This window comes from Meriones unguiculatus, chromosome 21 (genome assembly GCF_030254825.1).
Source record: "Meriones unguiculatus strain TT.TT164.6M chromosome 21, Bangor_MerUng_6.1, whole genome shotgun sequence".
NCBI lineage: Eukaryota > Metazoa > Chordata > Mammalia > Rodentia > Muridae > Meriones > Meriones unguiculatus.
Window position 1 is genome coordinate 57,334,275 of NC_083368.1, and position 24,021 is coordinate 57,358,295.

Consider the following 24,021-nt stretch of genomic DNA (forward strand, 5'->3'; position numbering starts at 1 on the left):
TTGGGAGTTTGAGGCAGGGTTTCTCTATGTAGCCTTGGCTGAACTGGAACTTGCTATGTAGACCAGCCTGCCCTCAGACTCCGAGCAGCTGCCTCAGCCTGCAAGTGCTGGCACTAAAGGCGGGTTCCACCACGCCTGGCTTATTTCCCAACTTTTCTTTTTGGTCTGTTTCTCCAGGTAGAATTTTAGAGCAATGACTTGTTATTCTGTATTGCTGTTCAGTTCAGCTGCCCAGCACCTAAAACAGCACGCCATCTAAACAATGGTGCCATCTAAACATGGCACAGTGGTCAGCTGTGCCCTGAATGGGTCTGAACCTGAGGCTTGATGAGAAGTAACGCTGCAGTTTATAAAGATGAGGCTAGCCGAGGTCGCAGCACCTGAAGATGGGTACAGGAGAATCACAAGGGTTCAGGACTAGCCTGGAGTACACAAAGCTATAAACCTAAACGATGATCTTGTGATTATTGGAGACACTGAAGGGTAGTTCAGTGATTATTCAGAAAGAATGGCAGACTCCATCCTTTCATAGTCGGTGTTGTATTCTACTGCTGCTGCCATTCTGCGTGGTTGGTTTTAAGGGTCCGCTCTGCCTCGGTCATAGAGTGTGTGTAAAGCCAGCTGAACCTCTGGTGTAAGATGCTAGGGTGGGCCCCTCTTCTATATGCGTTTTTCTCCCTCGCTGCCACATTTGAGGTCTTCGTTGAAATGGTTCAAGGTTCTGATGATGAAAACATGCCAGAGTGCTGATTTTCACAAAGAGCAGCCAATAGCCACAGAGATTGGAGCAAAGTGTTCCTGTTTGGAAAGGAAAACATGGGAACCTCAGTAACCCCCACCATGTGCCACACGCTTGGTAGGCGGAGGGTGGTGCAGGGACAGATACCAGGGAAGCTGACGCTTCATGCCAGCGAGACACAGAGACTGCCGTACGCCTGCGTGTTTGCCCTCGTTCAGTCCTCTCTGCCTTCTCACTACAGTTGAGGGTCGAGACTAGAGCTTGACAAGTAGTTTCACATGCTGCAGCATCTTGGTAAAGGAGCCCAGTGAGCTAGTAAGGGCACTCACCACCACACCCCATGACCTGGATCCAGGCTCTAGAGTCCAGGTGGCGGAAGGAGGGAACTGGCCCCCGAAAGTTGTGCTTTGGCTTTCTCAGGTGCTCTGGTAAAGCCGTCCACACTGAATAAATAAGCATTTAAAAATTACCTGAGGAGGAATAAACAGGGTGATAAAAGACCAGCCCTAATTAAGTGGAAAGTTCACAGCATTAAGAAAGTACTTGGATACTGGTTTTTTTCTCCCTCTGCCTTTTCTTTTGTTTCCTTTATATACTTTCACCTTATGCTGAGCCAAATGCCTCTCTATTTCAAATGGTTTGAGCCCTTTCCCTTTTAATAGTCACGAAAGGAGTGTTTCATTTCAGACTAACCCTGGCTAGACAGGAGGCGTGGGGAGGAGCACTTGCACACACTGTCCGTGAGCATGTAAACCGGCAGATTTTCTAGAAGGCAGGCTGGTCGCGTGGGCAAAGCTGAAAGTATGTGTGTGCGGCCCTGGGCAGCGAGCTCAGCATCTCGCCCGGCCTCGGTTCTCAGCCACTGCGCTCTCAGTGGCCTGCCTGTGCCTTCAGCTCCAGCCCTTACAGCTTCTGCAGTACTTAAGCTCATGTGCTGTCCACACAGATGTGTGCACATAACTGAAGATAAAAAGTGTAAAAGGTGTGGGTTGCTCACCAGCGAAGCAGCAGTGTTTGTTTGCTGTCTGTGACAGCATTGCTTACAACAGGAAAGGCTTGACAGTATAGAGCCTAACTAGTGGTTAAATTGTAACAGGAATGCTGACTACATGGGAGGAGGCTGGCCGTGGCCCAAGATGACACGGTTACTTACTACTCTGTGACCTATTGGGTACTTAAAGGAGTGTTCTCTCTTGCAGCAGAGTAGTGCCTGTGATGCATAGCAAACAGCTTGCCACATTGCATTTCTTATATACTTAATTTTAGGAGGTTAGGGCTTTACTATTTTAATTTATTTTCTTAGGCTAGATTTTTTTTTTTCTTTTTGTAAGTCAGAGAACACTAAGTTAGAGCTGATTGACTTCATTTTCCAAAATGTGTAAAGTCCCTAAGAATGTGCATCAAAATTAAGTGATTAAAGGCCTGGAGAGATGGCTCAGAGGTTAAGAGCACTGTCTACTCTTTCAGAGGTCCTGAGTTCAATTCCTGCAACCACATGGTGGCTCACAACCATCTATAGTGAGATCTGGTGCCCCCTTCTGATAGAGTGCCCCCACTCTATCTACACATGCAGATAGAGTGCTCATATGTATAAATAAAAATTAAGTGATTAGTAAGTCATGGTGACATCAGGATGGTTATCATTTTCTTTGTTAATAATTATGGATATTTATTTATTTATTTATTTATTTATTTATTTTTAGGGTGCAGATTTTATATTTTTGCTCTGTTTTAACCGAAGATCATTTTTCTTCGTTATGTTAGGATGAAAATGTCATGAACTCTTTACCACTTTGGATTTCTATTGTGTTGGGAGGTACACTATTCTCCTTACAGGGGCACATCATTTGTTCTCGTTATCTCATGAGACGGAGAGAGCGAGAGAGTTTGAGCTCTATTTTGGAGTCTAGAAAGCAGAACCTAGATGTGACTCCAGGTATAAAGCAAGTGTGACCGAGTGTTAGCTCTGGCTTTCAGACCATATGGGTGTAAGTGACGGTCTTGAGGTGATCAAGTCCTGGGAAACTGGGTTGCAGTTCAGACAGGGTCCGTTAGCTGCACTTTAGGATGCGGACGTGACTCGCATTCTACGGAGCTAACGGTAGGTGCCTGCTACGGGCCTGAGCTGTGTTCTGGGTCATCCAAGGAGCCAGTTAAGGCTGGCCTGGTGTTAGCTTTGTTGATTCTCTGCAGATTAGATAGTTTACCTGTTTTTGTAAACACACTACGATGTATTAACTCTGGGCCTCACTTTTGTGAGCCTTCCTGCCTGATAAAGTTGTAGAAAATGAAAATTGGGTATTGTGGAAGAAGGCGCTTTGGAAACTAACCACCGCACAATCTTATTATCCCTATTAGCTTTTGCAAAATTGCCTTTTTTATACTTAATGTTAGGAGACTAAGGTGTTTTGTTTTGTTGTTTGTTTGTTTGTTTTTGGCTTTTCGAGACAGGGTCTCTCTCTGTAGCTCTGGCTGTCCTGGACTCCCTTTGTAGACCAGGCTGGCCTCAAACTCACAGAGCTCCTCCTGCCTCTGCCTCTCTGAGTGCTGGGATTACAGGCGTGTGTAACCACGCCCGGCTGGGTTTACTATTTTTTATTTCTTCTCAAAGGCTTTGTTTTGAGAGAGGGTCTCACTGTGTAGCCCTGCCATGCCTGGAATTTGCTATGTAGATCAGGCTGGCCTCAAGCTGACAGAAACTCACCTGTTCCTGCCTTCTCCGTGCTGGAGGTAAAAGCATGAGCCACCACAGCCAGTTGAGTTGACTTTATTTTTAACTGGGGAGGAGAGAGAGAGAGAGAGAGAGAGAGAGAGAGAGAGAATGAGAATATACAGAAGACAGTATCTTCACCTAGGGTCCTCTACAAGAGCATTCTTAACTGCTAAACTGGCTCCTCAGCCCCTGCCCCCTCTAGACAGTGAAAATTGCCTCGTGCAGATGGGCGGGAGTGACAGGACTACGTTGACCGGAGCTGGCTTCCCCTGTGCTCAGGAGGTGCAGCTGTGGTGGAGCCTTGCTGCTCTTGTGCTTTGGGTTTTTCTCATGTTGGTACTGTTGTTTTAAGTGTGTATTTCTCGGCCGAGTATGGTGGTGGGCATCTGGAGGTGAAGGAAGGAGGACCAGAAGTTTGAGTTCAAGGCCAGCCTTAGCTGCTCAGCAAGTTTGCAGACAACCTGGGCAATATGAGACCTCGTCATGAAAAACCAACACATATACAACAAGAAGAAAAAGAAATAGAATTCTTTCTCAATCACTCTTCCTGAAGGTAGAAATAAGGTTTAGCAGAATCATCCATTTGGGGAGTGGGGTAGGTTCTATGTTGCCAAGAGTAGTTTTGAACTTTTTTGTTTGTTTGTTTTTTAAGCCGGGTCTCACTGTGCAGCTCTGGCTGTCCTAGAACTCACTATGTGGCCAGGCTGACCTTGAACTCACAGAATTGTCTCTGTCTCCAGGTTTTAGAATTAAAGGTAGTATATGTCATCATGCCCGGAAAGGCATGAGCTTCCTCCCCTGCCCCCGACTATCTAGCATCTATCTGTTTACCTGGCTACCTACCTACCTACCTACCTACGTGACATTCTGTCTGCATGTGTGCCTGAGCACCAGATCTTATTGATTATAGATAATAATAACCACCATGTAGGTGCTGGGAATTGAACTCCGGGCCTTTGGAAGAACAGTGTTCTTAACTTCAGCCATCTCTCCAGCCCCAAGTCTTGGACTTTTGAGCTCAAGCGGTTCTCCTGTCTCAGCCTCCCAAGTAGCAGACTGTAGCTGTGCACACAGCCTCTAATCCAGCACTTGGGAGGCAGGAGCAAAGCAGGTGGATCTCCCAATTTGAGGACAGCCTGGTCTGCATAGTGAATTCCAAGCCCGCAGAGCTGCATGGTGGGGAGGGGAGAGCAGCTCTCTGCTGCAGCTGACTGGGATAGGACTTCTGGATCCTGGAGGCTGTACAGTGTAGCAGAGCCATCTGAAAAGATAGAGTAGTCGTCTCCTGTGGAAGGAATTACAGAGTCCTCTCTGCACAGCCTACCCAGTATTCACCCAGCTAGTTCACTCGCTCCTCTGTCCCATGGTTTTTCCTGCCACTCCTTGAACTTGCGGGCCTCCTTCCACTTCCCTGGGGCCGTCTTTCTTGCACTGACAGTCCTTGGGGGTGATGCAGCTGGGCAGTGATTAGCTGGTGTCAGGAGGCCTTCCCAAACGTTCCGCACAGCAGCTCACCTGTGTTCCCTGGTTCAGTCTTCTGTCAGGGGTGTTTGATGGTTTTATTTTGTTTTGATGAAGCATGGGTCTGGTCCTTCCTACACAAGGAGTAGAAAACATTATGCTGGGTGAAATTAAGGGAAATGAACACATGACCTCACAAAATGAGGCATTCTCCAATAGGTGAAGCCCTAGTGATAAAAGTAGAGTGAAGGTTACCGGACGGGAGAGGGTTTTAGCAGAGTGCCTGTTTGGGATGATAATGAAGATTCTGGAAATAATGTTGATGGTAATATGACACAGTGAGTGCACTAAAGTCTACAGCGTGTTCGGGTAGTAGGTCTGGGTCACATGTAGACAGTTTAAAAAGGGGAGGCAGGGAGCTGCCTTAAATGTGTACAGCATGTTCGGGGGTAGTAGATCCGGGTCACATGTAGATGGTTTAAAGGGCAGGGAGCTGCCGTAAATACTGGCTCACCTGGCGGATGGAAGGCCTCAATGTGGATTTTCCCTCCAGTCTGAATCTTTGTGGCTGGGGCTCAGAGAACTGTAGTTTTGCTGTCCACTGCTCCAAGCTTCCTCTCTGCGCAGAGCAGGCTTCCTCTTTTGTGGGTGCAGTGTTGTGTAACTCAGGCAGTTGGCACTGAACTCCAGGACGCCCTCCTGTCTCTGACTCCCAAATGCTAGGATGCAGAACTGTGTCCCCACACCCAGGTGGCTTTTCAGGGTGTAGCCGTGCAGCCGTGCTGTGCTGTATGCACTGTCAGTAGAGGGGACGGGTACAGTGCCGTGGTGGAGGGCTCGCCCAGCAGGCACCGTGTCCAAGCTGCGGTGCTGCCAGGAGGAAGAGAGACGGGCAGGCGGGCAGGCTTCCTCGGTGGCCTCCACCTGGCTGGGGAAACGCCTAGATTCAAATACTAGAATCCGTGTGTGTGTGTGTGAGAGAGAGAGAGAGAGAGAATGAGAGAGAGTGCATGTGTGTGTGAAACATGCACAGAGACATCTTTTTAAAAGAATAGGTAGGCAGAAAAATACATGGTATAGGGCCAACAAGTTAGCTCAGCAGGTGAAGGCACTTGCCTCCAAGCCTTAACCAACCGAAGTCCATCCTAGGACTCAGGTAGAAGGTGAAAAACCAATACTCATACCATGGCTTGCATGGCAGACAAATAAAAAATAAATAGTAATTTTTAAAGTGTGGTGCACACTGGGCATGATAGGGAATTAATATGCAGAACAAATTAATGTTTCTTTCAAGTTAATAAGAAAAAGCAGGCAAAAGAACAAACAACCAGTAAATATATTTTTTTAAAAATTTCAACTCACTAGTAATAAAAATAAAAATAGGGAGCTATTTCCTCCATATCAGATAAGCCCAAACCAGAGAGCTCAGTAGTTAACAGGAAAGAAAGAAGTTAAGGAAATATGGGGCCACCTGGCTGAAGAGATGGCTCAGCCTTAAGAGCACTTGCTGTTCGCTCAGGGGTCTGGGTTCAGCTCCTAGCACTTAGATGTTAGCTTGCAGTCTGCAGGCACTCCCGTTCTGGGGAACCCAAAGCCTTCTTCTGGCGTCTGTGTGTGGGCGTGCATGTAGTGCAGACATAATTGCAGACAGAACACTGTACACATAAAATAAAATAAAATTAATAAGAACAAAAACAGGCCAGTGTGGAACAGTGAGTGCTGTCACTGTGGGTGGGAAGGAGGTGTCTGTCAGAGTTGAGTGTGTACCTTTAGCCAGCACCGTTTCTTCTTAAGAAGATCCACACACAGCAGACATGGTGGTGCATGCTTTCAGCCCATTACTCAGGAGGCAGAAGCAGGCAAATCTCTTTGAGTGTGGGGACGAAGAAGCGGGTCAGGAGGAGAGGAAAAAGATGGCAGCCCAAACTCCCTAGAGCCCTTAAATACCTGTCCGTAGAGGAGCGCTTCAGTAGCAGCTGTTAGAGAGGAAGAAATGAGCACAGTTGTACAGAGAGGTGCATAAGGAAGATGCCAGACAGAAAGAAACCTCATCAATCACGTACAAGACAGCAATATTTGATTTTTCTCTAATAACACAGACCTGCCTTTCTAACAGACATTAATATAAGTGGGTAGAATTTGGTGTGGGGAAGCTGCATTAATCTACGGCTTCTGGACGGGAGACTGAAATTGCTAGGCAGGCTGGCCTCTTACTGTGTGGTTTACAAGAGTAGACAGCAGACGGCAGAGGCTACCAACCCGAGAGCAAGAAAAGGTGAGACTCGAAGGGCAGAGTTCCTGTGAGAACTGCAAGCATCAGTGTGACTGTCTAAAGAGATCATTGAACGAGTGTCTCCCTCTGCCAGTCCTTGGCTTCACTCCCTCTGCAGTTACGGCTTCACACTGGCTCTTCCATGTTTTCTGTGGCAGTGTGTTTTGAGTGGGGAGGTAGTGAGCCTGAGAAGAGCCAGTGTTCAAGAGATGCCAGTGTTTCTTCTGTTGGCAATTGTAGGCAACTATATTCCTCGTAAGGATTAGCCACTTTCATCATCTCTAAACAAAGGGCGGTAGTACAGACAGTCCAGCTGCTGAGCAAGGAAATCATTGGGCTTTAATTCTCTAGTGCCCTCGAAATATAGTTGGACATAACTGGACTGTGAACTTGGAAGTTCCTCATTTCAAATTCAAATAACAATACCTGGCTGGTGTTAATTTCAGAGAGTTAAGGGCTTGTCCCACAAGTGTGAGGACCTGAGTTCAAATCCCCAGAACCACATGAAGTCAGGCTTGGTGATGCAGGTCTATAATCCCAACTCTTTACAGAGAGATTGGAGGCAGAGAGAGCCAGAGTCACAGGCAGCGCGCCTGGTGGATGCAGTGGGTAACAAGAGTGAGGCCTTTTCTCAAAGTGAAAAGGGAGGATCTTCATCCCAGGTCGTCCTTTGTCCTTCACACAGATGTCTTCTGTCATCAGTCATGCACAGAGAGATAAAAAATAATCTCCAGTTTACGTTCTCTGCCACAGCATAATTTTCTTGTAGACTGTAGAAGTCTGACCTTTCTGCATGGTTTAAAATGTGCTACTTTCTCTTTAAGTTCGCTTCACAGTTGTCCACAGTGTATATAGAAGAATCACTACAGATACCCAAATCCACAGGTGTGCACATTCTTACAGAAAACGGTACATAGTACTTGTATGAGATCTATCTGAATCCATATACTGTCAGTTCTCTCTGCATTACCTATAATACCACCTAATACAATGTAAATGCCACATAAGCAATTATCTAGGAAATAACTACAGAAAAGATCAGTTGGTACAAGTGACTTCTTTTTTTAACCCTGAGTATTTGCTTCACAGTTGGTTGAACCTGCAGATACATGACTCACACATACTGATTTGTGTGACTGATTGTATCCTCTGACCACTTCAGTAGAAGGTTAGGAGACATCCTGACTTGAAAGTTCTTTTCTTACAATTGAGCCTAAATACCAGAGAGGGGCCTCAGAAATCCCTGGTGTGAAGACAGAAGGAATGAGGAACATGTGGAATTCGAGACTGTGTTGATGATAACACATTTGCTAGACAGCAGGAAATAACTGCGTTTACAGATGGCATGTTTTCGGGATGGTAAGAACTACTGTTTCATTTAGGTGCTTTAGCCTTCTGTTACCTATCCGGATACTAGATTGAAACCCATCCCTCGACTATACTAGTGAAGTGTCCTACCACGTAGAGCCATGTCTCCAGCCCTTCAGGTAGGCTGGTTAGCGTTGTAGAAAATCTTTTCTTTGAAAACCATCTCTAGTGTGTATGTGTTTGGCGTGTCTGTGACTGGATGTCACGTAGTCCAGGCTGCTCTGGAACTTGCTATGTAGCTAAGATTGACCTTGAACTGATCTGCTTCCACCTCCCATGTGCTGGGATTACAGACATAGGCCACCGTGCCCATGCCCAGTTTAGTTGCCACCGTGTGCGCGCGCGCGCGCGCGCGCACTTTGCCTCCATGTGCACATGTCCGCACCACGTGCATGCAGAGCCTGCAGATATCAGAAGAGGGCGCCATAACTGGGGCAGCATTTAACAGAGCTACCATGAGGGTTCGAGGAATTAAAGGGGCTCCTCTGGAAGAGCAGCCGTCGTTCCTCACTGCCAGCCCTCTTTCCAGCTCCTATGCTCCTATACTCCTTACTTTTAATTGCTACTGACCCTTTTCTCTCCGTTTGAACTCTGGAAGGAGCAGCATTTTCTATTGTGCTGGCTTGCAGTAACTTTCCTGGCTCACCTAGGCCTCTAGGCTCAAGGAGACCTAAGTCAGAATGAGAGCAGCCAGGCAGGCTTATCCCAGCCAATTAAAGGACAGCCTGAGAAGGAAGACCCTGTTGATTGTCTCCCTGTGGGCCACAGCCAAGCCTTCCTTAACAAGCACATTGAGACCTTGCTCTCCCAGGCTCTAGGGCCAGTAATTAACCCAACTGGCAGTGAAGGCCCAGAGTTAAATTCTGGAAAGGAATTATTCAACTCTTTCTATGCCGGACAGCTGATAACTGATTTTCCACTTAGAGACCCTTTCTGGTCAGGGGCCATACCTGTAGTCCCAGCACTGAGGAGGCTGAGACAGGGAACCTAAAGTTCAAAGCTAGACTGAGTTATATAAGAATCTTCTCTGTACTTATCATTATTATTATCATTATTATTATTGGCTTTGAGAGAGAGAGAAGGTCTCTTGGTCTTTTGAAAAGTCTTAGCATTTATTTGGGACAGTTTAAAAGTAGTCTCCTTTTGGGGCTGGTTATTAATGAGACTAAAAGGGGAACTTTTAAGTTTGTAGTGTCAGTTTATTTCATTTGTGCTTTTGAGACAGCTGTTGTTTTGTAAGTGGAGAAATATAAAGTATATTTAGGCCCTTTTCTGTTCTGTGTATCTGAGGCTTGAGAAAACACTCAAGAAACTAGGATAAAGGGGAGAATGACTTTCTTAAAATGGCTGGAGGAGTGACCCCTGAGCAGCTGATAGCATGGGTTTGCAAATGGCACATCTCTGTTAGCCTGCTGTGTGACCCTCAGGGCGAGTATACATGGGGTGTGCAACACCATAGCCTGCAGGACTGAGACCACGGTGGAAGCGTGGTCTGCACAGGGTTAACCAGGCATGTCTTTATTACGTAAGCATGGATAATTGGTATTCATGGGCCCCTACTGTATAACAGGTTATATTGTCTTCTGTGTTTATTAGAAGAAGAACTAAAAGTACACCCGGTGGATACATTCTCCCATATCAAAGTGTTGACATACTCATTCGTAACTAATCCCCACCCTTTCTGCATTTCCTTTTAGTTACAGGTATAGCCTGTACAGGTCCTTGAGTCTGACTTTTTGCTCCAAATACTTCTCTCCTGGTTTTAGGGTGCAGAGGCAGCACAGATGTGTTCTTGGTGGGTGCAGGATACTGCCCTCTGCAAGATCTAAGATTTTAACGTGATAAACTGCTTTTCTTGGCTCAAATCATCCTTGCTGAAGAATATTCATAGCACAGAACTACTGTCTCTCTACAAGTGTGCACTGGTTCCCACGCCAAGAAAGAAGTATGTCAGTTGGTGATGGTTTAAGCCTGACTTGGTCTCCGTTAGCTTTGCAAAGCAAGCTGAGTAAAGCATTCAAACATAGACAAGTTGCTGCATCTACCTCTGAGACCTGTATACACTGGCCTAGCTTCCAGGGAAGTTGCTAGAAGTAATCTGGGGTTATTTTCACCTTGGGTACTGAAAGAGCATTTTCTCACATACCTTATAAGCATCCATCTCTTCGTGGATGTCCCCACCTTTTGAGGTTTGTGCTGTTTTTCACTCCATTCTCTGGAAGTACTGCTCTGGAGTCATCTGAGTTACAGACAGGCTGCTGCTCACTTTCATCCTTCTGTCTTCTACTTGACTACGGCCTCCAGAGCAGGGTCGACAGCCCCTTAACACAGGCCTGTTAGTCGGCTGATGGAAGTCATAGATGGAAAAGAAGCCCTACTGCAGCAGTGTCTCGGGGAGCGGAGGCCAAGTTTGGAGGTGGGCATCGCTGCCTCTAAGAGCAGGTCTGCAAAGTGCAGTTTTGAAGGTCCTCTTAACCAACAGCTGTCTCCTCCTCAGTCACCCACAGAGCAGAAGTAGCTGTAGGGAGCAATGGGCTCTCAGCAGTCACAGCTGGAAAGCTCTGACACTGTAAAGAAGGCTCTTTGTCATGGCCGTGGGGTACGGTGAGGGCGCAGGCACAGCCCGGGTGCCGGGTGCCGGGTGCCGGTCCTGAGGTCCCTGTGCTGACCCTGCTCTTCTCTCCAGGCTCAGCTTCGTGCATTCATCCCAGAGATGCTCAAGTACTCCACGGGCCGGGGGAAGCCTGGCTGGGGGAAAGAGAGCTGCAAGCCTGTCTGGTGGCCAGAGGACATCCCGTGGGCCAATGTCCGCAGTGACGTCCGCACAGAAGAGCAAAAGCAGAGGGTAAGTTTCTCTCGGTTGCCCAGCCTGCATTCTGTCACTGCCTACAAAGTCTCAGAACATTTAAAGGAGTCAGCCCTGCCCCGCCAAAGGATTTGCAGTGTTTTCTGGTGTATGGTCCTTCCTGTTCATTATCCCATCACTCTATACAGAAAGATCAGGAAAGACTGAATTTACGCTTCGTTTCCTCATAGCTACTTTAAGCCAGAGAAATTTAAAGTTGGAATATTAGTCCTTTGAAAACTTAGAAATGGTCTAATGTCTGATGAGCAAGAATCACCGCTGAGTGTGGTCTGGTGGCACACTCCGTAACTGCAGCTCTCAGGAGGCTGAAACGAGCATCTCTAGTTCAAGGCCAGCTTGGACAACAAAAATAATCACTGGTGAGGAGCTAGAGAGATAGATAGTGGTTAAGAGTGCTTGCTGGTCTTCAGAAGACCTGAGTTCAGCTCCTAGCACTCATGTTGGGTGGCTCACAACACATGTAACTCTAGCTCCAGGGATCCGACACTCTCTTCTGGCCGCCGTGGACACCGTCACACATGTGGGACACACACAGATATGCTTCCATGCATACGTACATACCTGTATACATAGGAAAAAATTGGAAGGAGTCAGGAGTCACTATTGAAGTCACTGTGGGGTTAGAGGGGAAGTGTGCCAGCCTGTTAGTTACAGCACTTTGACTGAACTAGGTAACATTCCTTCCTTTTTCTATACACCTGTTTGGTTTTGTCTGGAAGTTTATTAAGAGGCTTACTATACACTTCTTGGTCAGGGTGTTATTTCTTGTGAGAAATTTGAGAGTTTGGATCAGACCTTAGGAGGAAGGCTGGAGAAACCGTCAGTTTCTTTGTTCCAGGATAATTCTGTGGAAATCCTAAGAGGTGTGATGAATACAGGTCGGTTATTCCATAGCTCCTAGATAGCAAAGCTCTGTGGCTTATTGTGCTTTCTTGTCTTTTGGTGACAGGTTTCGTGGACCCAGGCACTACGGACCATAGTTAAAAATTGTTACAAGCAGCACGGGCGGGAGGACCTCTTATACGCTTTTGAAGACCAGCAAACGCAAACCCAGGCCGCCGCCACACACAGCATCGCCCACCTGGTGCCCTCGCAGACCGTGGTGCAGACCTTCAGCAACCCTGACGGCACCGTGTCGCTCATCCAGGTGAGAGGCCGCGGCCGGGCACGCCACCTCGCACCCGCTGCCCCCGAGCATCACGCAGCTGCTCTGCTCTCTGGGTCTGCGTTCCGTTTATCTTCTCATTTCATTTTATTGTGGCGCGGGGAAGGGGACCAGCGGTCTCACCCAGGGAAGGTGCCCGGCCACATGGCCACATCTCATCTCCAGCCTTTGAGCCATAGTTTACAGTGGCTGCATTTTGTTTAATTCAGAGCTATGAGTAGCTTCTGGGACACTTCCAAGCAAAGCACCAGAAAAAACAGAGAGGAGGGTTTGGGGGGGAAAGGAGAGAGGGAGGGAGGAAGAAGGAGAGCACAGGCCAGGGAGATGCCTCTCCTGAGGTGCGGCTCTGTGGTTGACAGGTGAGGAGTCTGAAGTCGGGCGGGTCAGTGCAGCGTTGGCTGGTGCACCAAGCGCTGGGGTAGAGTCCCAGCACTCTGCTGATGCTGCTTTGGTTACAGTACATTCGGGAACTGAGATGATTTTAGTAAATCCCTTCATGTCAGAAGGCGTGTTCTGCTGCATTTGGGTTCGGAGAGTTTGGCTTGTGTGTAAGGGCCAGGCAGGGGTCTACCCGCTGACACTTACCTTCTGGCTTCCATAGGTTGGTACGGGGGCGACAGTGGCCACACTGGCTGATGCCTCAGAGCTGCCAACCACAGTCACTGTTGCCCAAGTGAATTACTCTGCTGTGGCTGATGGAGAGGTAAGAAAAGGGTTTCTGTGCCCCTGTTGAAATAGTGCGAGAGTAAGGAAGGAGGACAGGCCCAGAAGATGAGCAGCAGCCTTGTGTTACCTCAGCCGTTTAGTGTCAATCAGACCTGACAGTTTGTAGATATTAATTGTAACAGTTAAAATTCATGGATCACTACAACCCAAACCGACCTGTTGGAAACTTGGAATTTCACACGTGTAATACAGTATTTTGTATAAAACACAGTAAAAACAATTATTTCTTCAATACTTTTACAAAAAAGGCCATTTGAGGGCTCCCATGCTATGCATAGGCAAGCCAAGAAGTTGCAGAGAAAAAGAGGTTGTTGTTCAGAGAACGCGGTACCAATTACACGGACGTTTAGAACTTAGCGTTAAAGCTGTAAAAGCAAACTGTGTGTTGATTTTAAGGTACGTAATTTATTTAAAGTGCAGTTGGCTCAAGAACTGATTCTGTTGTACAGTGGCCACCAGTGGATACTGGTCTTGTTGAGTTCATTGAATGTCAGAAAAATAGAATGATAACTGGTGATAATGGTATATTTAATTCCACTGGACAAAGATTTTAAAAACCACCAAAGTACAAAGACATTAAAGATGTGAATTTAAAGCTTGACACCAGCACGTGTAATGGGTTTGGAATTGCATGCCATACTTTGGTAGGTTTTTAATAAATGCCAGTTCAGCTGAAATACAGAAAATAGAGGCGCACACTCTCCACCTACACATTCAGTGAATGACTGTCGAGCAGACACACACAGGAAACTACGCTCGTCCCTAAGGGACCATGGCAAGCCAGCAAGCACTGGGAGAAGAGGGGTCCCGGTGTGGTGCAGGGAGTTTGCTTCTGAGTGCCTTCCAGAGGAATAATAGCCCTGGATCCGGGCCACAGGCATGCAAGCAAAAGCAAAGGATTCAGGATGGGAGCGTGTCTCATACAAAGATGCAAGCAGTCCATGCCCTGAGTTTTGAAGACATGACATGGCTACTGTGGCTCACGCTAGCTAGACAGAGAGGAGCCACCATTTGAAAGGCCTCAGCACAGTGAGTTACCGTCAGCAAGGCAGTAGGACATCTGAATCGCTTTACCTCCTGGGCTCAGAGCCCTCTCTGGAGGGTCTCTTGACACATGAGCATGCAGGCACATTCAGTTACCCACAGGAAGGGAAGAGCGACAGGCTCAAGCCAGCGCGGCCACGGAAAGCACTGCCTAGAAGTAGGTGGTGCCAAGTCTGCCCTCTGCCTCCCATCCAAATCCAACGAGTTTTCTTCGCTTCCCCCCCCATCCATCTTTCCCTGCCTCCTTCCCTTCCGGTCTTTCTTGACAAGGTCTTGCTGTGTAGCCCAGGCTGACCTGGAATGTAGGAACCTCCTGAATGCTGGGATTATAGGCTTGTGTTGCCATACTTATTTCAGTGATTTCTCTGATGTGCTTCCAGAACTTTTGGATACAGACAAAATCAGATGCAAATTTATTTTAATTTGTTTATTCTATGTATGAGTGTTCTGTATTTCTGCACCAGAAGAGGCCACCAGATCTCATTACAGATGGTTGTGAGCCACCATGTGATTGCTGGGAATTGAGCTCAGGACCTTTGGAAGAACAGCCAGTGCTCTTAACCTCTGACCATCTCTCCAGCCTCAGATTCAAGTTGAACAGTCCTTTTGCACAAAACAGAGCGAGCTGAAACCCTGCCCAACACTCTATAGGTCATGTTCTGTGCACCCATGTGGCTGAAAACAGTAGAGTTACGCTTTAATTCTTGACTATCCTTGTCCTTTCTGCCTCAGGTGGAACAAAATTGGGCCACTTTACAGGGAGGTGAAATGACCATCCAGACGACGCAAGCATCAGAGGCCACCCAGGCAGTAGCATCGCTGGCAGAAGCCGCTGTGGCAGCTTCTCAGGAGATGCAACAAGGAGCCACTGTCACCATGGCGCTCAACAGGTGGAGGCAGGGGTGGGGTGAATGGGATTGCAGGTCTGTCCTCAGCGCTGCAGCCACAGCTCACAGGGACACCGTCGAGCTCATAAGACCCTGTAGGCTGCGTCGGTGGCTTTCTGCAGCCGTGGGATGGAGCTCCCAGGGCTTGTGCACTTTAGGCAGACATTCTAATACCGAGCTACAGTACTGTGCTTTCTGATCGGCCCTCACCAGGAAAAACTGAGCTTTCTATTCAGGAATATTTAGGAAGGGCACACTACAGGAAGAGAGAGGCCTTTTCCAAAACAGAATTGCATGCTGCCTTCTGGCTACTGCCTACGGACTATTGACAGGAAAGGTTGTCCCCATTTCATTCTTTTTTTTTTTTTTTTAATTACACTTTATTCACTTTGTATCCCCCCATAAGCCCCTTCCTCCTCCCCTCCCAATCCCACCTTCCCTCCCCCTTCTTCATGCATGCCCCTCCCCAAGTCCACTGATAGGGGAGGTCCCCCTCTCCTTCCTTCTGATCTTAGTCTATCAGGTCTCATCAGGAGTGGCTGCATTGTCATCTTCTGTGGCCTGGTAAGGCTGCTCCCCCCTGAGAGGGAGGTGATCAAAGAACAGGCCAGTCAGTTCGTATCAGAGACAGTCCCTGTTCCCATAACTATGGAACCCACTTGGACACTGAACTGCCGTGGGCTACATCTGTGCAGGGGTTCTAGGTTATCTCCATGCATGGTACTTGGTTGGAGTATCAGTCTCTGGAAAGACCCCTGTGCTCAGATTTTCTGTTTCTGTTGCTCTCCTTGTGGAGCTCCTGTCTTGTCCAAATCTTACAATTTCCCACTTCTTTTATAAGATTCCATGCACACTGCCTAACAGTTGGCCCTAAGTCTGAGCATCTGCTTTAATAGTCTGCAGGGCAGAGCCTTTCAGAGGCCCTCTGTGGCAGGTTCCTAACTTGTTTCCTGTTTTCTTCTATTCTGATGTCCATCCTCTTTGCCTTTGGGATGGGGATTGAGCATTTTAGTCAAAATCCTCCCTCTTGATCCCATTTTATTCTTTATTCTTGGCACTATTTTATTTTCAGCAAACCCAGGAATTTTTACTAACAGGGACCTTAAAGTCACTCTGCCCTGTCACTTGCTAGCTGGCTGATCCATTTACTTAAGCTGTCAGCACCCAGGCTTTCTTTTTCTATAGACTGACAGTAATTCCTGCCTTGAGGAAGTGTTGTGAGAACTGAAGAAATCTCTTGCGGTGAGATCCTTGGATCAGTGCCCAACATGTGGTCAGGGCTGCTGCTAATCGTGTGTGCAGCCATTAGTGTCACACGGCCTTGACCTCCGTGGCGAGCCAGCACTCTGACTAGGTGTTGTAGAGAAGCACACAGTCTTTGCTCTCACAGAAACCCTGCTCTTACTGAGGAGACTGATTTCAGTGAGCCACCTAAGAGGTGGTGCCAGAAAGTTCCTGACTGGTAAATTGTGGGTTCTGACAGCGAGCACCATAGAAATCCAGAGAGGGATCTACCTTCCCGGAATATAGAAATCAGCTGACATGTAGAGTGGAAACACCTTTTTTTTTTTTTGTTATTAAACTGCCTTTTTAAAAAAAGTTTAGGTTGGGATGGCTGGAGAGGGTAAGTGCATTTGTGTGCGGTGTGCTGTATGAGGCTGTCCAATGTGGCGGTGAGGGTTCTGAGGTCACATAGACTTCTGGTTTGAATCCCAGCTAAACCATGTGTTAGCCATTTGCCCCTAGAAACTTAAACCCTAGTCTTAGTTTCCTCTCTGTTACTGTAGGGTAATGCTCATGAACAGACTCAAACCAGCGAGACCATGTGCACAAAACTCTTATAGGCATGCCAGCCTGTTCATGGTAACACTTACGGAATTAAATCTGTCTTCTTTCCTTTCTTCACCTCCCCCCTTCCCTTTCTGCCTCTCTTCCTTTTTCACCTTCCTCTCCCCTCTCTTTCTTTTGGGGATTCTCACTGTGTACCCTGGCTGGCCTTGAATGTGGTGATCCTCCTGGCCTAGGCTCCTGAGTACTACAGTTGTAGGTGTGGGCCACCGTGCTCATCTTACTTAAATTACGCTTCAAGGCGCTATGGGGCTAGACCAGTGGGAGAGCCTGATGTGTGTGAGGCCCAGGGTTCAAGCTGTGTTTTAAGATTGGACTAGTCAGAATTGATGGTAGTGGGGCATGCTCTAAAACCAGTCCAGAGCTCAGCTGAGCTTCGCTAAAGCTTGGAAACCAGTGATTGTGAAGGAAGTCATGGCTAAGACATGGTTGGTCAGACTCCATGACTGAGACACAGGCCTGTGCTCACCTATGTCCTCTCACACTTACTGTGAATCTCTGCAGCCCACTGACAAGTGTACTCTTCAGAACCACTCAGATAAACTTGCTGAGAGCAGGAAGAACCCCCACCTCCAGCCTGGTGCCCCTACTGCTCCTTTCTGGGTAACAAGCCGTCACTATAGATGCACCTGACTCCCAGCGAGCTGTGGTGCCCTGGGAACCTGCTCAGAGTGGAAAATCTGAAGCGTTCTCTGGCTCCCTTTGCTTCGAGGATAAGCTGTGTCTAAGGGCAGTGAGCACAGTGGCATCCCCTGAGGGCTTGTTAGCAGAGCTCAGATGCAGCTGAGGCTCTGCCGTGTTTACTCCAGAAAGGAGAGTGTGCTTCTCTGTGGCTTGAGGGAGGAGCGAGGAGATGTTGAAATCTGTTTGCAATCACATAGTCCAGTACCCCAGAGTGTCCTGGGTGATGTGTTACAACTTCCGACAGAAGCCAAGCCGGCCAGCAAAGCTGTAACCTCCCGGGTGGACGGCTTTGGCAGGAGGGTTGGTCTAAGACAGTCCCTTACTGAGTGAGTCACTGTGCGTGAGACACAGCAGAACCCTTTATTCCCACAGAACTCACTGTTGAAAGACGTCTTGATAAAAATACAGAGATTTTGGGTCTTTGTTGCTATGGTAACAAGGTTATGTCATCATCTGCCCCGGTCTCTGGTTCAGGTGCAGAGGCACAAGCCTGCTTCTCTAGAACCACCTGCACCCTGCTGCACTGTAGACAGCAGGTGCAGTGCGGACGCAGGATGAGAAGGGCGAAGCGAGCTGTGGGGAAGGCAGATGGGGCCCAGGAAGGCACAGGTGCCTTCCTCCACCAGAGGGGAAGGGCTGGGACAGCTGCAGGACAGACCTGCTTTGCAAGTACACTAGAAAGACTTTTTACAGCAAGTCAGGCCAGGCCCAGGGCTGCACGGTCTCAGTCAGGACAGGGCCAGGGTTGCAGGGTCTCAGCCCACCCTGGCATTGTAACAACCCAAAGGGGCTCCGCGAAAGTGTCTAGTACTAGAAGTTCAAAGCTATGTTCATGGAACAAATGAAGAGCAGAGCATCACTCACACACGCCAGAAACAAAGCAACTAACCAGCGCTTTAGCCTTGATGTGCAGCTGGGAAAGGAAGTGATACCATCGTACCTAACAACTTTGACGCTTCGCTTCATTGCTCAGGTTCTTCTGTGCCTGCAGGCCCTCCTAACCAGACTGCAGAGATGCTTCTCAAGGCCCCAGTGCCCCTGCACAGAGACACGTGCTAGGATTTGTGCACTGGCCTGCGTTTGCCTTAAGAGAAACCTACTTTGCGTTGTTTCCTGTGTCCACTGAGAGTATGAGGAGCTGGCCGTTTCTCTCCAGGGAACTTCGAATGTCCCCTTCTTTAGCTGAAGAGACTGCTTTAAAAAGACACGAAAAAGAACACGTTTGGCTGGAGGGGTGGCTTAGGGGTTAAGAGCACTGACTGCTCTTCCAAAGGTCCTGAGTTCAATCCCAGCACCCACATGGTGGCTCCCCACCATCTGTAGTGAGATCTGGCGTCCTCTGCTGGCGGCAGGCAGAGCACCGAGCATGGCGGAGCACAGCCTTGCCTCAGCGCTCAGAGGCTGGAGATTGACGAGAAGTTCCAGGTCAGCCAGGGCTGCGCACCAGCAAAGCCCTGTCTCAAATAAACAAGACAGCAAGGGCAGGAAGAAGGAGGGGGGAAAAGTAAACCATATTTTAAAATAAAGTTCATTCTTTTTTTTTTATTTTTAACTGATAACAAATAAACATGTTTACAGGAAGTGTTGTGACGTTTAAAACATTCTTACATGTTTTCTGTAAGCTGAAAATACCACTACAGATATTATTAAGATACAGTGTTGTCTTAGCATATGGCTTGACATTGATCTACTAACGTGGGGTGGTGACATAGCATGTCCTTACCTACAGTAGGTAAGGACTGTGCTCTCCTGTGGAGTGTATGCTTAGTCCCAGCAGGCAGAGGCAGAGGCAGGCAGGTCTCTGAGTTCCAGCAGCCACACAAGCGAACCCTGTCTGGGGGTAGATACTAGGTATCTACAGCTAAAAGGCTGATGGGGACTTGGAGATAGCTTAGTTAGTGGCGTGCTGGGCAGCAGGGAGCTGGGCCCTCATGCCCAGCCACAGAGTGCGCAGCTTGCCTTTGCATCTCAGCAACTCGGGAGGCAGAGACAGCAGATTCCTGGGGCTCGCTGGCCAGCCAGCCTCACCTCATGGGTGAGCTCTGGGCCAATGAGAGACCCTGCCTCAAAAAAAAAAAAAAGGGTCTCTGGCCAACACATGTACACTGATGGGAACCATTCTGGTTTGAAAATGGATTTTGACTAAATTTTTAGAGTAGTAGCTTAGGAACGTTTTAAGCCATATTTTTCGTTGTTCTTGTTTTTTTGAGACTGGGCTTCTCTGTGTAGTCTTGTCTGTCCTGGAATTCACTCTAAATGAGGCAGGCCTGGAACTCACAGCGATCCACCTGCCTCTGCTTCCCAAGTGATGAAATTAAAAGCATGTGCCACCACCAACCGTATTTACTTTTTTAAGTAATTAAAAACAATTTTTTAGATGCATTTATTTTATGTGAGTTAGTATTTTGTGTGCATGTATGTAAAATGCCACATGCATGCCTGGTTCTATTGGAAGTCAGAGAACTTGAGTTCCAAAAGCAAATTTTGTACAAAGGGGAGAATCTTGTGTCTGTTGGGCCTGCCTGTCTGCCCTGGGGAATTACTCTACTCGTTGCTTGATCTGTTGAGCTTCTTAGATGAAAAGGATTGTATTTAATAGGGTGTGCATTGGCGCAGTCTGAGATGTGCCTACACCAGCAGTTCCTACTCACCAGTCCCCACTGGAGCCTGCTTGTTTGCTTGCTTGTTTGTTTGTTTGTTTTTCCAGACAGGGTCTCTTTGTAGTCCTGGCTGGCCTCGAACTCAGATCCGCTTTCCTCTGCCTCCTGAGTGCTGGGATTAAAGGCCTGTGCCACTACATCCAGCTGCAAGAGGACACTTTTAATGGTGCAACGCCTGTAGACTCTGCATGCTCAATTCTGATATTCCCTCAGAAACCCAAGTTGTCAGCTGATATCTGAATTCCTGTGGGTTGTTTGTTTTGTTTTTAACATTACTGCAATTTAGATGCTAAATTTTAGTCTTAACATCTTTAGGAATTTTCTTCCTTATTGGCACATTAAAATAATAGTATATTTTACAGTTTATGACATTACCGAGTCAAGAAAAACAAATGCTCATTTCTATGGGAGAAGCAGATAGCGAGGAGAAGGGAAAATGGCACCCAAACTGTGGCAGCAAGTGCTTGCTTTAAACAGAGGTCTCTGCTCTGGGCAGCGCTGGCATTGCAGGGAAGCGAGTTTATAAAATTTCGTCAAATTTCACAAGTCTGGACTCACTGCAGTGGCTTCCAATGCTAAGGCTCCATTTTTAGTGCTGTCTACATTGCATGTAAGTGAGGCAAGATTGGTAGTCAGCCATTGCCTCGCGTTTGAAAGGTGTGTGTGTAAACTGTGGTGCTGTTTAATATTGGTCAGATAGCAAGTCCAGGTCGCTGACTCCTCAGGCTATCATCCTCTTTGGCGTAAAAGGACAGCTTCTGATGGTCTGCCTAATGTTACCATAAAGAGAAAAAGAAAACCTTGACCTTGACAGCCAGACAGTTTTGTGTAATATGGATGAGAGCTTCCACTTTGGTTTGCAGACACTCATTTGGTACCAATAAGAAAGGACTGATAGTGAGCGCCTTCTGTCATCACTCACTCATTCTCTCGGTTTAAAGAAAACTGCATGTTAGCTTTGGAAGGATGTAAGGCTCTAGCTGTTTATTATCGGTGAAATTGCTCTTGGCTCTAACCCATTAGCCCTTGTGTGTAGCACCCAGGGAGCCCAAAGGGCCAGAGTCACCTTGCATTTCGCGCCCTGACTCACCTTGCATTTCCCCGTCTGTCCTGTTCTGTGCCCACAGTGAAGCCGCTGCTCATGCTGTCGCCACACTGGCTGAAGCCACCTTACAAGGCGGGGGACAGATAGTCCTGTCTGGGGAAACCGCAGCCGCCGTCGGAGCACTTACCGGAGTCCAAGATGCTAATGGTAAAAGATGATGAATATTTTATCGAATGTATTCCCTGTTTCCACTTAAACCTTCCTGATAGAGCTGGCAGCAAACCCTTTAGAAAGAGGTTGAGATGGGTGGAGTTTTTGGCAGTTGTTGCCTGGGAAAATCTAGGGGCCTCGGATTCCTTTCACTAATGGGATTCTTGAGATTCTCTGAAGGAAAGTGCCACAATAATGGCTACTTAATCATAGTACTTTTAAGAAATTAGCTGTTTTGCTAAGAGGAGACTTGCTGAGACATAACTTCAGAATTTGCTGTGGGGCATCTCCCTCCTTTACTGTCCTGGAGGATAGGGTAGGTTGTTGATCTTGACTGCAGCAGAGACCCCCCGGGGAGGGTGGAATGTGCTGACTCCATCCAGAGAGACACAGCCATGTCACCTGTTCCAGGGTAGACAGCAGCCTGTGATGAAGGCACTCTTCTGTGGGGGCCTGTGGGTTCTGCTTCTTGTTATATGTGGCCTTCTCACAGACAGCTGGATTTATCCAGTAACAAGGCCCCACCCTGCCCTTCTTTCCTAGCTCTTTGTCTTCGTGGATATTGGTGACTATCCTGAATAAACAAAAGGGATAAAGTTCATAGAAATATGGTGGCACAAACTTATGGGTCCAGCCCGGCTCTTTGGATCTCCTTTAGTAGGCTCTGGGAGTCAGTAGCCAGGACCTGAGCTTCTCAGGGAAGTGCCTCAGAAGTCTGCCTGGGTCAAAGAGGAGGACCAGCCTGATCTGTGAGACTGTGTATGATGTTTCTTTAATTCAGCAAGACAAATTAAGTTTCTATGACATGGGAGAAATTGTTATTTAAAAGGGCAAATAGATAATATCTTTTGGGGTTGGTTGGTTTGTTTGGGAGGGGGGGTTGTTGTGTGGTTTCAGTTTTTGGAAACAGAGTTTCTCTGTGTAGCCCTGGCTGTCCTGGACTCACTTTGTAGACCAGGCTGGCCTCGAACTCAGAGATCCACCTGCCTCTGCCTCCCGAGGGCTGGGATTACGGGGTGCACCACTGTGCCTGGCTAGGCAACAGCTTTTTATTTAGGCAGAAAGTTCTTTAGTGGCATTAAATGCCTGAAAGAGATGTGTTAGCTGGGCGTAGCAGGCAGACATTTAATCCCAGCAGCAGGGAAGCAGCAGGCAGATCTGAGTTCAAGGACGGCCAAGACTAGAGAGAGAGGTGGGTTTCTAGCACTATTTATTTTAAATACCCTGTAGGTCAGGGGAGTCTTTGGGGAAGACTACGTGTCCTCCTTTGCAGTAGGAGAAAGTTCTGTCACTTCTGAGGGTCATTTTCCCAAAAAAAGAAACAAATTACATGCTGCAGCCTCTGTCTGTATTCTGAGGCTGACGTGCTTTCTAACAGTACCCTGGGTAAAGAGAGGGTTGCATTTACTCTGGAATACTGCAGGACAGAGACCATCTTACATCTGTGAGTGCAGGCAGGCCACAGTGGACCTGGAGACCTTACAGAAGAGCTCCGCCCAGGACGCTGTCTATTTCTTCCTCCTCTGCTTGCTGAGCGGAAGGCAGGCTGCCTGGACGCGTGGCCTTCTTCTAAAGTACAGTTGCTGTTGCTCTCCGTGGAACTGCTAGAATACTTGGATTCATAGGAGAGTTTGTTAGCCATCCCAGGGACTTGATATGTTGGGAGAGAGCTGGCTGCTTTAGGGTTCCGGCTCCACCCAGGCACACCTTTAGAGTGACAGCCTACAGAGAGCTCTAAGGATGCCTGGGTCCGTCAGACAGTCTTGATGGGCCATATAATAGAGTTTTAATCACCTTCTCTGCTCTTCAATGCTAGAATGACTCTTTCTTAGTAGTTCTCATGTTCTTGCTGTGTTCTTAATAAGGAAACATTTGTAGCCTCCACCCTAAGAGCCGAGCATAGTGACCCATGCCTGTCCTTAGTCCTCCTCGGCAGACTGAGAATGGAGGGTGCTCATGCTCATGAGGTACAGATCACGGGAAGAATGTAGTCTCAAAAATGAATTTTTAAAGATTAATTTCAAAGATTTAATTAAAAAGAAAAAGGAGCTATTAGTCCCCAGGCGTGGGGGCGCACACCTGTAATCCCAGCACTCTGGAGGCAGACACGGGTGGATCTCCATGAGTTCCACAAAGTGAATCTAGGACAGCCTGATCTACACAGAGAAACCTTGTCTTGGAAAACAAGTGCTCAGCAAAGTCAGGACTTTTAACTTGGACTTGTCCCTTTCTCATTGTGGATTCTCTGTATCAAACTAAATTAGTGTCTTATACTTCATCTCGGTGATTTTAGGCAGTCATTTTTATCTGCTCTTGGGGATCCAAACTGTCCT

The 24,021-nt window shown here is 47.6% G+C and overlaps 1 protein-coding gene across 12 annotated transcripts in view; it reads left to right on the plus strand.

Annotated features, from left to right (window-relative positions):
* Nrf1 (nuclear respiratory factor 1) overlaps positions 1 to 24,021 on the plus strand; it is a 100,501-nt gene that overhangs the window by 54,137 nt on the left and 22,343 nt on the right. For all 12 annotated transcript variants that reach the window (XM_021641305.2, XM_060373853.1, XM_021641308.2 and 9 more), the window contains 5 exons: positions 11,240 to 11,398; positions 12,369 to 12,566; positions 13,186 to 13,287; positions 15,087 to 15,244; positions 21,561 to 21,685. In XM_021641305.2, coding sequence (XP_021496980.1) covers positions 11,240 to 11,398; positions 12,369 to 12,566; positions 13,186 to 13,287; positions 15,087 to 15,244; positions 21,561 to 21,685 — 742 coding nt within the window. The remainder of the gene's footprint in view (positions 1 to 11,239; positions 11,399 to 12,368; positions 12,567 to 13,185; positions 13,288 to 15,086; positions 15,245 to 21,560; positions 21,686 to 24,021) is intronic.